The sequence below is a fragment of the Alosa pseudoharengus genome, unplaced genomic scaffold (assembly GCF_046254945.1).
Source record: "Alosa pseudoharengus isolate Yale_2024_CS ecotype anadromous, Long Island Sound unplaced genomic scaffold, YU_APseudo_1.1 YU_APseudo_1.1_scf_6, whole genome shotgun sequence".
In the NCBI taxonomy this organism is placed as follows: domain Eukaryota; kingdom Metazoa; phylum Chordata; class Actinopteri; order Clupeiformes; family Clupeidae; genus Alosa; species Alosa pseudoharengus.
In genome coordinates this window covers 17308978-17325857 of record NW_027468848.1, presented here as the reverse complement: position 1 = coordinate 17325857, position 16880 = coordinate 17308978, and the positions used below count along the sequence as shown (strand labels likewise).

Here is a 16880-nt window from a genome sequence, read left to right as displayed (position 1 = left end):
ATATCATTGGGGATAACTTTGAGAGCAATTTTGTGAACACAGATAACTGACAGAAACAGACAGCCAGTCAGAATCAATTGAATTACGGGATCTAGGTAATTCCATATGTTAGTTTCTGTGGTCGCTCATATCAGTATAGTTACAGTTGTCTTTACCATTAAAGGAGTTTTGAGGTATGGGTGGCTAGCTTGATACCAGTGGGAGCGTCTGTGAGAACACACTTCAGTCCAGTCCCGTCTTTAACGTCATCAGGGACAGGCCTCAACTATATAAGCTTAATTTTCAGGAATAGCTTGGCACAAGGAAATAATGTTATTCTAGGACTGTTTTAGAAGTATAGAGTGTTATAAGGAGGACTTATAGCAGCTTTCTCGGGTAATTTCCTATCCTTTCTATCTAAACATATCTGCCATCTGAGGCAAATTCCGACCGGGGCACCGAGCGATCATGGAGCACAAACCCTTTGGCCTCCTGTTGGCCTTCATGGGGCCTTCTTGCTAAGGGAATAATAAAAGCCCTGTCTCAAGACCACTGATGTGAAGTCTCCAGGGGTCAAGGCAACTGGAAGAGGGGTGAGAGTTGGGGAGGATGGAGGAGCTGGGGGAAGGGGAAGTTTGCAACGTTTCCCAGCAATCTGCTCTGAATACTAACATTTGCATTAAGAGGATCCAACCCCATATACACACATTCGGCCCAGTCAATATTTGTAACAGACATTCACACTCTTTTACCCAGTCACAGCAATATTCTTCCAATCTTGTTTCCGTCAGTCATGTCCTAACATCACAATGACCCATAATATGATTTAACCATTTTTGTGGACATCGGGAAAACAACATTCTTTTTTATGAGCAGAATATCAGTGTGATGTTCCACATAAACCAGCCTGAAAATACATTGCCTCAGCAACACTGAGAAACACCATAAAAATAATGTGAGATTTACCGTTTATTATTCTTTATATCTGTGACTCTTTTTATAACCATTGGAGTTGTGCTTTTATTTACAGAGCTCCTGTGTGGAAGTGATGCACTGGGCAAACAAAGCCTATTTCATTGAGCACTCTCCGTGACCAAGGCCTCGACTAATTTCATCTGAGAGAATACAGGCACCACTGGCATCAGTGCGGATTATAGTGCACAGAGAATTCTGCACAGAACGAGCCATCTGAGAATCTGTAGCCTCAGGCTTCAGCCAGCTGTTTTATAATTGAACCATCTTCATCTATATGCAGCACCCACACAGCTATGTTCACCATCGAGTTATTACTTTGAGGGTTTTGGAACTTTTGTTACAATTCACCGGGTCACCTCTCTTCCACAAGCCATGGTACAAAGTGCTGTGTGCAAATATAGCAAACAATTTGGAGGCAAATTCAGATAAGTTCTTGGTCTTCTATAAGTATGAATTCTACTAATTCTCATCACAAATTAGTTGTTAAATGGCCTGTGTACATATTTCCTGTGTTCTCTGGTCATATTCTAATTAAGAAAGTTAGAAATAAACAATATGGTCCTTATAGCATTGCTGAAACAAAACATATAAGGTGCCTGCTACTTTTGCACAGTACTGTACATCTCCACCAGATTTTACTGCCAACACAACACATAATCCAGGGTGGGGGATGCAATATTTATCAGGTGTCTCTCTAGTTCGGAGCTGTGTTGAGTCTGTCTGCTCTCCAGTACTGGCAAGGAGAGGGAATCAGAGAGACTTCACATTCTGACAGTTACTCTGGTTGAGATGAGGGACCTGAAATTCTCAAACCTGCCTACACATACAGAGGCAAAAAAAAAGTTGGCTAGAATAAATTGGGTGCTCTAACTTCATCCTGGGAGTTTCAGCATACTTTTCCTGAACACTACCATGACAATGTCATATTTATTTATTTATGAGGCTCTGGGTGAGACATTAATACTCTCTACTACTCCAATAATCTACTCCTGAACAGTTACAGTCAACCATATTTTAATATTTGTATGTTACTAATCTCTGTGTTTCCAAACAGAACAGCTGTTCACAAAATCTCTGTTGTCACAGTAGTTTCTAAATATAATGGCCTACCATAACAAGGGAGGCCAGTGTGAAGCTGTTTTCCCCTCCACATATCCTTCTTATCTTTCAGCTGCAGAGGCCGCTTGGATTTAGGAGTCCATTTCTTTGCTGGAGGGGATCCGGTCTATCCCACAAGAGGGCTGACATTTCCCCACTAGTTCTCGAATGTAACAGTGAAAAGGAGAAAACAGAAATGCAGTCACAATCCATGAAAGTATACCACTGCCTTTGGTCATCGATCGGCTCCACATGTGATTTGAATTTTGTAATACTGCATATTTCATGTTTCACATTTGTAAAGAGCCCTTCGCTCAAAGGGATGAAGGCGCATTCTGCTGAGTATTAGTCAAGAGAGGTGATGTTTTTGAAATCATGGCAGACTGGCAGACGCACACCTCTGATTTTTAAACTCCGCCGTCTCTCCAAACGTTGCCTCTCTGCCAGCTTGTTGTGTTCTATTTTCTCACATTTTGACACTGAGCAAATCCATTCATTATTAATCTCTCATTTCAAAGAGTTCCTAAAAAAAAGATCAGAGCTGTTGCTCCCTTATGTTTTATTTATGACGCATCTTTACAACTCATTGATGTTACCAACTCTTTCAGCGGGCCTCACTGGTGTGGCATAGTGGGGCCTTTAGTGCTTAAACCAGGTGGAAACGCACTTATGTACGGAAGATCACCTTTAGAGAAGACTTTAGAGAAGAGCAGCTATATTTCTGAAAATACCACAAACTCCATAGCACAAATTCCAAATGCCCCCTCCTCCCCAACCCCACTACACACACACGCACACACACACACACACACACACACACACACACACACACACACACACACACACACACACACAAATGATTGCTTAGGTAAAGCACCTTTTGGCCCGTTGCTAACAGTTGAAGTGTTGGCTGTTAGCTTTATCTCTTTGTCTCCACCTCTTAAAGCTGACATTCCTCCTCACTGGATAGTGACAGTTGCTCAACAGGTTATCCCTTGTTCTCGTTGCTAAGTAACTGCTTCCAGCACTAGTCACTTAGGTGATACTTGGCAAAAGAAAAAATCAAAGCTCAGTATGATAAGCTGTCATACTAACATGCAGGAGAACAAAAAATATTTTAGGATTTTAGGTTTAAAAAATAAAAATTGATTTGAGATGACACTGTGATATTTCCTTTCGATGATCTGAGGGCCTAGAGGATTTTTATTTTTCGTAGTCTAAATTGTCAACTAAAAAACTGAACAGAAAAAATATTTTCTTTGTTTTATACATTTCATTTGACTTATTTGCAGCTGCCATAAATAGTATCTGCTAACAAAGTTATTTCACTGTACTCAATATGTTTGCCATCCTGAATGACAAAAATAACAGTTGTTAATGAGTCATTTGAACCAGCGTACTTGACAAAACAAAATATTTCCCTCAGGGAAACATCCTCAATTAATCTTCAGTAAACTTCATGATCAAGCCTTTGCACATTATGTCTGTCTTTGAATGGCCACTTTCTTGTATACATCTCCTTTTTTAAGCAGGTCCGGGCAGTTATTGTGGCCTGCTAGATCAGTGTTTGTTTTATCCAGCTGATTTCAGCATCATTTAGCTATATTTACAGATCTCAGAGACCATTAAAACCATCAGGGCCGGAAGCTTTCGATATTTTGAGCAATGGCTGTGAGAGTCTCTTTATGGCTCAGACTATTTCTAAACATTGTAAAAAGAGACACATTATCACATTTCCCAAATGTATCAATTATTTACGTATTTCCCCCGAGTGAACATAACAACTGATAAGACACAGTTCCCCATGATGTAATGGCAGTGTGTGTGACGAATCCTGATTAATTCACGCACTGAATGCACTACCAAGACAATGTGTATCTTGAAATTGAATTACAATGTATGGGTGAAGTCTGTTATGATATCGTTTGAACTGGATGCAAAACCATGTAATGTGACATCCACCTCTGTCTTCTTGTCAGAACATTTTCTTGTGTAGGGCTCTAATGAGAAAGTAATCTTATCAGAACTCTGGACATCATGGTAGACATAGACTGCGTGTTATAGACTGCATATCAATGTGTACATTTGTTTAATGTCGCAATCGCAAAATGTATTTGTCAGTTGCAATTAAACAAAAAAAAAAGCCATGTTTTTACCAGGTCAAAAAGTATATATAATTCCTTATTGACTATCTGATAGTCTCCCTATATCCTAAATTGTGGATCATGTTATTGGATGTTAAGGCCATTAATCAGTGCAGCTGTCACATAAATAATCTGGCGCTTGTGCTTCTAAAGATAGCCTACTCACTGCCATGTCCTGCATGAGTTCATTTTCTAATATCGATCAATCATATGACCCCATTTCTCAGTTCCTGATATGAGAAGTATACAACTGGTGTCCAGGCCGACCCTTATCTAATATATTGTTTTCAAAGATAATACTTAGTCAACACTGACCAACACACTGTATGAACAGGGCCAAGTTTTGTGTGGGAGCCCACCATCTAGTCAACAGTGTCACCCAGATACACGATTATCTGCCCTTTGTGTTTACTGAACATGCAAGCGGCTGCAGGTACCCACACAGATATTCAGAAAAACACCTTTTTTTGCTGGCGATAAAATCGTGGCAACCGCGTGAAAGGTAATCAGTGAAGAGGATATTGCTACACTTTGTCTTACTGTTTAAGCACCTTTATTAATGCCTCTGGGTTTTTACCCCCTCAATGTAATGCCCACAACACCAAAAAAGCAAACAAGCACATCAACACTTAATTATGTCATTGTTAGTTGCTTGTTACCAGGTCCTTTGTATTAGCTAATTTGTAAGATGAGTTGCATACTGTAGAAGAGGGCCACTTAAAGCACCTTTGGCCAAGTTTTCTTACATAGGCTACTTACTACATACTCCACTTACTATTATAAGATATTGATCATCAGACATTGATATTGTAGTTTAGCCTAAACAATTCTTATCATGTTTTTAGGCACAAAAGTCATATTATGCATGCAAATAACAACAAAGCCCAATTCAAGTCAACTATAATCCACTAGTCTTATTCTTTCCAAATTCACAAAGCCTAATCATTCAGACATTTAACTTTTGATCCATATATTCATTTATCATTTGATATAATTTGATTCTCAAATGATAGAAAGGACTGCACACCTTGAAAAGTTCTAAGGTACTACAAGTGCAGCTATCTCACAGTAAAAGTTCATAAAAACAAGTGGAAATGTGTTGCATTACTTTTCTCTCATTTGTAATAACATCTGGACCTCATTCCCCTAATTTGAGCCAGTAAGAGAAACTGGTCATTTTTTCTTTCTCTCTGCTGTTTGCGCTAGGCTAATTGGCTGGCATGATACAGCCAAGTGCAACTCATTGGACTGAGTGTCATTTAGAACACATGATGGTCTACTGAATCTATGATGTGATGGCTCCCTCTGTGGGTGTACACAGCATCAAACCACCATGCACGTAGAGGCGGAGTTAGGTTAGTAGGCTGTAACATATAAGCCTATTGATTTAGAAACGAACTTAAACTTTACAGGAGCTTAATAATATTCTCAGTCGCCTACTCATGAGTTACAGCCAAAGAAATATAATCGCTGATGTAACTAACAATGTTTATAAAGTAGGCCTTATTTGCACCAACAGAAGAGTAATGCAGTCTGTAGCCTATTTATTCAGCTTTTGTGAGAAGGCCTAAGCTTGAGAGATCAACAAAAAAATCATGTTTTACACTATACCATCTAGGGCTACATTCATTAAAACGATTATTACGATGCCTACACCTTATAGGTTAAAGCATAGACTTAAAGACACCAATTAACTATGCCAAAAACAAGAAAGATTGACCCTCAAAAGTTTGGTTTCCTGCCGCTGTAGGCTACACCAGTGTTTTTCAACCACTGCGCCGGGGCACACTAGTGTGCCGTGAGAGATCATCAGGTGTGCCGCAGAAAATTACCCAAATGTCACTCACTGGTCCAGAAAAGCAACTGTTGCATCAAAGAATTTATAAACACATGCTCTCATTGATTGTATGATTGCACTATTTGTGGTATGCAGGCATTGTACAATATCCAGTATTCACAGAATCATCACATATCCAGTTCATAACAACAATTAAATTAGATCACCTACAAATGAAACAGAGGGCGCTTGTTTTATTGAGCAGGTCTTGCATAGAAGCCATAATAAGGCCATATCTGTGTATTATTTGAAATTTTAGGCTATGGTATGTTTATTTTTTCTTCACACAGGATTTTAGTGTGCCGTGGGACATTTTAAGTGTCAAAAGTGTGCCGTGGCACAAAAAAGGTTGAAAAACACTGGGCTACACCAAAGATTGTTAAGGCGCCTTAACAATCTTTGGCTACACTGTACTCATGACTGGTATTATACATGTAGTGTCATTCATTACCAGAACCAGAAAGGATGTGATACGATTGGTTCACGAAGCTGACCAAAAAGCGATTTTAATATTTGATTGGCTGACTTGCAAAGACAGAACAAAGATCTAACATTTCATTGGACAGAGGCACACTGCCATCTGGATTCAATATGTTGCTACATTTCTATAGGAAGTGTAGTCTTCCTAAGCACTTAATAATCAAAGGCGACATTATTTTGCCTTTGAGGTAACACAGCGGCAAGTTATTTCGCCTTAAAGAAGTCATATTTCAGATTTGTTTTAATAAAAGCATGAGAAGAGTAACGTTCTTTGTTAATGGAACCTCAAAAAATGGAAAGGTAAGGTTATGTGGCTTAGTAAAGCTGAGACATTGGCTTTGCCTGCTAGTTTGAGGTAGCTAGCAGTAATGTTCACGTTAACGTTTGTAACTCGTATGCTACATTCGTCTTGATTAGAATAACGTTACAGCTGTTTCCCAAGTGTGAAAGATGAATTCAAGCTATTCTATTAAGAGTTCATAATAAGAATGTATCGTTCTTTGAAACAATGACGATACGTAATAAGACGAGTTTGTTGGCTTAACATTAGCTAAGCTTTGCTGTCCCAACCTAGTGTTATCACTAGGGTCAACCAAACGTTATCTTTAGTTGATATGATTTTACAATATGGCTGAGGTTTACATTTAGATCGCGTCTTTCTTTATGCATATGCTTGTTTTTCAGGTTGTAGCTGTGTATGGAACTCTGTCAGATTTATTATCTCTTGCGAGTAATAAGTTGGGAATCAGAGCTTGCAGTTTGTACAACAGCAAAGGTGGGCTCATCGATGACATTGCACTTATCAGGTGAGACCTTAGGCCCAGATGTGTGTCATCTGATATGTGAAGATATGTGAAATACTTTATTGTAAGTTCACCAAGTGTTGAACTGAACGAAGAACTAATTATGTTTTGAAATGCTTAAATGGCATGTCTCCAACAGAGATGATGACGTCTTGTATGTCTCAGAAGGGGATGCTTTTGTGGGTAAGAACATTTCTGGGCCTATTTTGCCATATATATCTTGTGTGTGTGTGGTCAGCCAATTCATAATGTGCCTTTCATGCGGATGTCGAAAGTTAAAGGAACTGGGTCCGTGTGACTTCCACCATTGTTTGTTTTTTGTTCTTTACTGAGAGCTCAGTTTGTTGTGTGTTTGCTTCAGATCCTCAGAATGCCTCCAAGGCCTCCGATGACTCCTGCTCAGGGGCTCACACTGATTGGTTGACCCTCAATATCGGTGGACGTCTTTTCACCACAACACGGTAAGATCAAATATTAAAGCTTTTCAGCTAGAGCTGGGTTATGTTAGTATGTCACTAGTATAAAGGCCCATTCACACTAAGAACGATAACGATAGCTATAAATAAATATCGTTCTCGTTAATATGAATGACGACGTTCACACATAAACTATAACGATAACGACATGAAGAACAATATCGTTGGGGATCACTTTCAGAGCGATTTTCAGAACGATAAAAAGCTATTAGCCAATCAGAACCCATTGAATTTTAACCGTCACATTCATTAACACAAGGAGAGACTTTGTTTATCGTTGTTCAGTGTGAACGCTTTTATCGTTATGGTTATAGTTATCGTTCTTGGTGTGAATAGGCCTTAAGTCTTCACTCTCCTGTCTCATTTGCTCCCTGCCTCTCTACTGACTTTAGCCTTTTTTTGTTTCCTTTTCTGTGCATTGTGAATATAATGTGTATCTAATTGAGGCTAATCTGAATTCTAACAATGTCTCATGTTTCCTCTGTACCAACAGGAGCACTTTAGTTAGTAAGGAACCTGACAGTATGTTGGCCCATATGTTCAGGGAGAAAGGTACAGTATTCCTTACAAGTGTCTTGCCGAGTGAACAAGACCTGCTGTCTAAGACTGCATTCATATAGCTGGGCTTGATGCATGATTTAAACCGCCTGTTTACATCAGCTTAAAAGTTACCCTTATCTGATTCTTGTGTTTACACTTGAAACCACCCACATGTGCACAGAAAGGTTTGATGACCAAAATAAAACTAAACCAGCTGATTTTGTGCTGATCCTGTATTCACGAGTGCTCTCCCATTGTGGCTTCATCACGGATTTGTTTTAATATAAACCCTGTACTGGCATATGCCAACTTCTTGCCCTATAGGCTTAAAAGACCAGTAACCTTGGCAGGGGGTCACTGACCTGAGCCTTTGTTCTCTATTTCACTTTTCATCACTTTGGTAGTTGTGCATGTGAAAGTCACCTTACACCTAATTGAAATGTGAAAAATGCAAATGGAAATGGCAGGGAATATCTAATTTGTCTGATTAGATGACAGTCACGTCAGCAGATATCTGAATAAAATTTGATTCATGGCCACCCATGAATAAGGCCTGAAATATATCTAAGCATATCCAATTCCATATGCTTTTCCCCTGTTTTTCCACATTCATCTCATATCTGATCTGTACCACGTGTGAAAAGCAGTGTTAACATGGTCTAAATAAGCAGAGATCACTTTGTACAGGCATTGTCTGCAAACAGAATGTTTGTTGCATTGTAGCTCTGAGAGTGGTGATTCCATTTCAGTTTTACTACCAGGCACTTTGCCAAGGTTGTGATGTCCTTTTTGTCTAACTAGTGTTAGGCCTACATTTATTAATGTAATCTACCTTTTCATTTATCGTCTGGGTCACTCTGATCTCCTTGATCAGAGGATGAACCACTTAAAGAGATTTGTGTTAACGGCCATAATGCCAGGCATAATCTCTGCTTTCTCCTTCTGTAACAGGCAGCTCTCCTGGAGAGATGAAAGCTTTTCTGTTTGGGTCTGTCAGATGTCCCTTTTCATTGTAGCGCTTAACAGTTGTGCTCTTTGTGTTCTTGTGTAGATGTGTGGGGTAACAAGCAGGATGAGCGTGGAGCTTACCTGATCGATCGAAGCCCTGAGTACTTTGAGCCCATTCTGAACTACCTGCGGCATGGACAGCTGATCGTTAATGATGGAATCAATCTCCTAGGTGACAGGCCATGGATTAATCAAAATGAAGGCTTATACTGAAATGTTTCATCATTAAGGATCCAACAAATGAAATATTCAAATATGTTTTAGGTGTGCTGGAGGAAGCCCGGTTCTTTGGGATTGAACAGCTTGCTGAGCAGCTTGAAGTAGCCATAAAGGTACCAGAGATTTGATCCTCAAACCCTTTGAAGCATTGTGAGAATGCTCTTACTTCAAAAGTACATCAAAAGTCAAAAATAAAAATTATTTCGCAAACTTGATATTGTGAAGATGACAAACTATAGTGTTATGATGTTTAAGTGCTTAAAAGATCATGCCAACTTTTCAATCGGCTTATTTGCCATCTACCAAAGTAAGATAAGAGGACACATATCCCTCTCTTCTCTATTCAATAACCCAGTCTGACTTTGTTAGCCAATCTTAGCTTAATTCTTAGGAAGTGGGTTAGACCAGTTAGCATTTAGCTAGCCTGTAGCTGAAAGGGAGCTATAGGCTAACTGATCCTACCCACTTCCAGTAAATTATGCTAAGCTAGGCTAACGGTGTCAGACTGGGTTATTGCATGCAAGCGAAAGGTATGCATCCTCTTATCTAACTCTTGGGTAGACGCAAATAGGTGTATTTCCCCAAAAGTCGCTGTGTTCCTTTAAGAGATTGTAATAGTGATTGCAGTATTTATCATCTCGCAGAATACCCATCCTCCTGAAGACCACTCTCCGATCTCTCGCAAAGAGTTTGTACGCTTCTTGCTGGCCACCCCGACCAAATCAGAGCTTCGTTGCCAGGTAAGGTCTACAGTAACAAGATAATAATATGACTTTTACACACTACGTCTTAAATACAGTTACGTAGGTTTAAATTATGTTAATGCTCTTTGAACACTTGTCTTGTACAGTTGTCTTGTAGATTGTAATTGTTTAGTACTGTAGTTCTTTTTCTCTATGGTAGAGATGTACCACAATGTAATAAAGCTTCAAAGATCAGTATTGAACTGACAACTGAATAGAATGTATTGCAGTACATTAACTTATTTATTTAGCTAGAAAATTCAAGAACTCTTTCCTTCTTTAGAAAATTTTCCTTCATATCATTTGTTTTTTTTTGCCAATATGGGCTCGAAAATAAATTTCATTCATAAGGGTCTAAAACTGTCTTAAAATTTAAACCTGCAAAGACCCTGTGAAGTTGACATACTGCCTTCATTCCTTAAGTTGTGACCACTTAGTTTATGAGCTTGGAGTTCATAAGCTCGGTGTCGCCTGCATTGTATTTCATTCTGATATATGCTTTGTGTTGGGCTAATGAAATAATTCGGTTATACTGATGATCTACTTTGACCCTGAAGTTTCATGACCAGACACACATACTTAGATGTATATAATGTTATTCAGAAATTATTTTGTACTGACAAATCTTAGAGTTTGTCACATTGAGACTTTGAACCTGTTCTTGTGGCTCTGATTGGAGATGTACACATTGACTTGTTGCCATGGACACCCCTTTCATCCTCTGTGTCCCTCTGCAGGGTCTGAACTTCAGTGGGGCGGACCTCTCTCGGCTGGACCTGCGATACATCAACTTCAAAATGGCCAACCTGAGCCGCTGCAATCTCACCCACGCCAACCTGTGCTGCTCAAACCTGGAGAGAGCCGACCTCTCCGGGGCCAACCTAGATGTGGGTCCCACACACACACACACACACTGTTGCAGCCAACAGTGTTTGATAGGTCTGACTTTCATGGGACACAATAGCTGCAACTGCTGAGCCAGGCTAAGAAAGGGCTTATTTGAGTTTTCAGGTGTTAATGGCCAGGGCTTCAAACCCTGAGAATGAGAAAACGTTTTCATCCCTAAGACTCAATTCGGCCGGCTTTGGACCGACAGTGGGGAAGGGGCTAATTACTCGCCCAGTGTGTGCCTAAGCCTTCAGTCACTTGTAAATCACTCCGGACAACTTCCTGTCCGAGTGACATTAAAATGTTAAAAGTAATGGTAAAGTTACAATGCCATTCCTGTTTAATCATTCTAATAGGAACTGCCCTATAAGAAGCTCATGGCAAGGTGAAGGCATTTTTATGGGATCTGCTCTGCCCTTAAACAGCTGCATTTTAATCTGTTTGTTCCAGGGTGCTAACTTGCAAGGTGTCAAAATGCTTTGCACAAATGCTGAAGGAGCATCTCTAAAGGGATGCAATTTTGAAGACCCCTCTGGACTCAAGGCAAACTTAGAAGGTAAGCAGAATTAACAGCTCGGTCATGCACTATTCTCAAACACATTCATGGCCTGACTCAGCTGCAGGGTTGTGTACGCTCATAGACGGCTATCATTTTTCATACATCTACAGCGGGATCCAGTGATCCCTCATTCATATTAATTATAAAAAAAACATTATATAGCATGACGCTTTGTGTTATGAGCTTATGTGGTAATGGCTCAAATGACATAAAAACGTAATTATAGGTTCACACAAATGGGGATTTATGTATATCTCATAGATGTGATTCGCAAAAAAGTATATTAATCATGTTAATATTGCAGGGTATCTTTTGGAATAATGGGTTTTAACCTTCACCCCTAACACACACACACACACACACACACACACACACACACACACTTGTCTTTAACCAGGGGCCAACCTGAAAGGTGTGGATATGGAAGGCAGTCAGATGACTGGTATCAACCTCCGTGTGGCCACACTAAAGAATGCCAAACTGAAGAACTGCAATCTGAGGGGCGCCACCTTGGCTGGTACTGATCTCGAGGTGAGAGACCGCATGCTGCCATACTGAGTCTGTACATGTTGTAGGAGGTGTGTGCATGGATACGATCGACTGCGTTCGAGACTATACTACACAAATATTAATATCTCTATTTGCTTATTCTATAATTCATGGTAGAAGTTGTGCTACCATGGTAAAATAGTGTATTATAGAAGTTAAGATACCATGTTATGCTACTATGGTAAAGGTTATACTACCATGTTACTGTTAAAGTTAGAATGCTGCAATCACAATAATCCCTGGATCTGAGACATTTTTGTCTTTCTTTGTTCTGTTTATGTACCAAATAGAGTGTGTAGCCCATACAATGCAGAGAAATAAAAGGGAGACTACCTAATCCACAGTCTAATAAAGGACCATCTTTGCATTGCGTTGCTAGGGACATTGTATCGGACAGACCAGAAGCTATCAAAGATAAGGGGCTGTATTTTGGGTCACCAGCGCATGGCGTAATACTCGTTATTCACCCGCGGAAAGTTGAATTCGGTATTTTGCACGTTTATTTTTTAAGCATTTCTTTTTTAAGCATTTCGCCCAGGGGTGTGGCAATTAACAACCTAGGGAGGGGACTCGCGCATTGTCTAAAAATCGCTATCATACACCACCTAAACCTGGTCATAAGTCAATGGCGAGTGCTATTTTAAGAGCGCATGTCAACAGTCATATTGGCAGGTGCACGCACCATCCTTCTATCATTCATGAACGCACACCAGCGCACGTCCATGCAAAGCATTAAATTGCACGATTACAATGGGAAACATAATTAGAATAAAGATATTACGAAATACTGTACATCTCATGATGAGTAGTTATTCACCATCATTTGCAAATTGGTAATGACGGTTAAAAGTGATTAGGGGAGAGGCGAGAGACACGTATGGAGCACAGCTGAAGACGCACTGTTACGAGATATAAGCAACTCCTCTGCAGGATAAATGTTGTTTTATTCAGTCATTTGAGCAACATTAGGGTAAGTGTTGCTTTTTCCAGCCTATGTTTTCGATGGTAACCCATTGTCCGTCAATAGTGAAAGTAACTGCATATAACTGTCTTGTCGTTGACTGACTCCTTGGTGAAGTTAGTTTCACTTTGCCAATGAGTTCAAATAATAGACGAGTGCAAATGCGTGAAGGCTATGCTAGGTTTTAGTAAAGCATGGTTTAAGAATGACTATTCCATACGGTCTCGCAAGCAGCCTCCTTCAAATGCGCCGTTGAATGCCAAAATACCGATGCATTTATTTGACATATCGCGCGTTGCGCCGTTAAAGGGAATGACAGATGTCATTCTCATTGGTTTAAAATGATGTTACGCCCCAAACCCCTCCCAATGTGAACTGGACATCCTACTAAATTTGAATAGACTTTTGACGAGTGACGATGCACTTTAGAATGTCATGATAGGGCCCAAGGTCTTGATAATGCACCCTCAAAATATCAGTGTAAGGTGAATAACCGAATAACCGTCAGTTAACACTGTCGGCTGTTAGAATATTTTGAATAATTTGAATGCACACCCCTAGTCAAGAGCACTGGAGGACATGGGTTACATCCGTCTTGTCTGTCTGTATGCATGTATGTATTTATCTCTGACACTCTATCTCTTTCTCACTCACACTGAAAGTGTTTTCTTCTGCGGTTGTGTTACATAGTGATTCTGTTTATTTATTTATTTATCTTTATCTGCTTTATCTCCGACAGAACTGCGACCTGTCAGGCTGTGACCTGCAGGAGGCAAACCTCAGAGGCTCCAATGTCAAGGGCGCCATTTTTGAAGAGATGCTGACTCCGCTGCACATGTCTCAGAGTGTGAGATAACTCTTGCACCACACGAAACATTCCATTCAGATTCGGAGGAGGAGTGGTGAAGAAGTTGGGGTGAGGGGTTCTTGGCATGGCGCTCAGGCGCCAGTGGAGCACACACTACACCCCCCTCCAACCCCCTAGTTCACCCCAGCCCACCCCCATGTTCCGTTAGATGCCCTGGAAAACATATGCAATACTGGAGGATAGCATCCGTTATCTCCTAATCCCCAATCCCTCATCCTTGCTTCACTTTATTCTCCTGCACTAGTGCACAACCAGGGTGGTTATCTTTTACTTTTCAAGAGCAACCTGCGAGCTAGTGCAGAGTGTCTTGTTTTTCACCTTGTCCCATTATTTATTTCTTGACATATAGCTGGAATGACTGCCTGGACCCACTGTTGTTTTGTGTTAGACATTGCTCATTCTGGTTTGTGGGGGTGTTTGTATACACCCACCATTTTTTTTTTTTTTAAATGTTGCTGTTCATTTCAAGATGATGTTATACCAAAAAAAAGACATTACAGTTGTGTGAGTAGACAAAGAGCTCTAGACAATTCAAAGATGACGATGACCGTAAAAGATTTCAGTGAGTTTGCGTCAAAACCATGGCTATGCTAAATATTTTTGGGGGTGTTTAGTTGTTCTCCAGCTCTGCAGTAGCTCAGGGGCTAACAGAGACCGTTTTTTAATCGAGAGATAGCCTGCACTTCTCTTTGGACTGTAGTTTTAGGGTGTCGATGGCCAGGCACTGTGCTTGCTGCGCAATAATAACAATAAGAATAATAATACCTAGAAGATTTCAGGTTAAGATTAAAGCCATAATATATAAAGCATGTTTTCAAATGGCAAATAACCATCTAATCACGTTATGCTAAGTCTGTTTCCCCAGCTTAGTGCAGTCCCACTGTTCTTATGTACTCATTGGTTTTGAGTATACAATTTCAAGTAGCTGCCACGAATACTGTCCACTCGTAGCCTAGATGTTCAGTGTTTCCGTTTTCAGCCATGTCTTGTGAGTTTATATGATGTGATGGAAGCTAGTGGATTGTTCTATGAGGGTTCCCCACGGATCTACTTCCCTCTCTGTTGGGACTTTGAGAAGGCTTTTTCTCAGTGGTTGGCTGCTCGGTCGATTGTATGGAAGAATGTCTCTTGTTGCATTTGAATGAAGCCGTTGCAATGACATTTGTTTTTTGTGTATGTGTGCGAAATGAAGACAAACCAAATGGTTGGATCACGTGGGCTGCCCTTGGGTGAGAGTGCAGTTGTCCAACAACACTCATCATAAGGGTGATGCCTACAGACACCAATAGTATGAACATATCTTTAATTTGTATATTTCTTTATCAATGCTTTCCACCAAAAATATTGTATCCGTTTTAATTATCTCCCTTTTTTTGTGTAATTTTGACATTTTTCCCTTCACAAGTTTTTTTTTGTTTGTTTTGATTTATTAGAGCAATTACCATTGTACCACTGTGCTTCTTACACCAAAAATGTTATCACGGTTCCTAAGTTGTATCCTATTTTCAGTGGAATCCTTCTTCATTAGCCTGGGTCAGATTCTGCTCGAGACTTCAGCCAAAGCCAACCTCTGTGCTTGTACCCGAGTGGGTATGGGGAAAGCAGAGCGTTCCAGAAAATCAGTCTCCTATTCAGCAGCTACACACACATCTCAGGAGCTACAGTAACGCAGTAGATATTGGACTGCTTTCGGCTGTACCGACGACAGAACTCCCAAGGCAATGATTCTTACGAGACTGTTATCTTGGGTTAGCACTATTCGATTCCATCGTTGCTTGATTGCCCTATAAGGTGTTTTTATGTCTATAATTTTTTATTAGTATTATTATTGTCAATCATTAGTATTCACATATATCCTGTCCTGAACATGTATGACCAGAAATAGGAACATAACCTTGTCAGTATTGTCACTTGTCAAAGAATTTCTCCCAAGAAGTTGCTGTGAGCATTTGGGATCATGTATGTGTTTTGCATTGTTGTTGTTACTCTGTCAGTTGTAGTATAGTTATTGTTATAGGTACTTAGTCTATCCTGATGAAGGCAATCACATAGAACTTTGCACTCGGAGGGCATCGTTCTATAAACATCAGACCCACACAATAAGGGGAGATGCTATTTATTTTATTATGTATCAGAATATATTTATCTGAGGTGGAGAAAGGTATACTTAGACAAAGTAGATTTGGTTCTCTTTGTGACTTAATCCTGCTCAACAGTTATTGCACTCATTCAACCAAGGAAGCATATCTCCATAAAAGGACTGTGAGAATTAAACTCTGGCCTTTCTTTGTCTTTATTTGGTAACTGTACTAACATGTAACATGCTTTATGGTATTCACATATACCCTGACATCAAAAAATATCTAAGCAATGTGCATGAATGCTGAACCCCTTTTTTCTTACATCTTAGCATCTTGACTGTAAAAAATCTTGATCTCTGTAGCCGACCTGCAACACCAAAGAGCCAGGCTCATGGTATGGCTGTCAGAGCACATACTCCACCGTAGTCACGACACTGTCACAGTCTCATTACTTGATAGTTTCAGTCAATAACAAATGACTTGGGACATGAAGTGTGATTAATGAAGTAATCACCACTTAAAGAAAACAAATATATCTCTGACTTCTACTTCGTAAATATTTCAGTTTTGACATCTTCCAGATGGAAAGAAGGTAATGTTCCATAAATAACAGACATTGTAATCAAAATGGACAATGATCAGATGAAGCGATTGCTGAAACAATTATGGTGT

At 39.9% G+C, this 16880-nt stretch overlaps 1 protein-coding gene across 1 annotated transcript; it reads left to right on the top strand.

Annotated features, from left to right (window-relative positions):
- Positions 1 to 6655: 6655 nt before the first annotated feature.
- kctd9a (potassium channel tetramerization domain containing 9a) lies at positions 6656 to 16401 on the top strand. Its single transcript, XM_076270231.1, has 12 exons — positions 6656 to 6813; positions 7198 to 7319; positions 7456 to 7499; positions 7678 to 7777; positions 8286 to 8344; positions 9384 to 9512; positions 9605 to 9672; positions 10204 to 10299; positions 11040 to 11189; positions 11641 to 11746; positions 12147 to 12280; positions 13999 to 16401. Exons 1-12 carry the CDS (start codon positions 6766 to 6768, stop codon positions 14113 to 14115), a joined length of 1173 nt encoding a protein of 390 aa, XP_076126346.1. The 5' UTR covers positions 6656 to 6765; the 3' UTR covers positions 14116 to 16401.
- Positions 16402 to 16880: the final 479 nt, after the last annotated feature.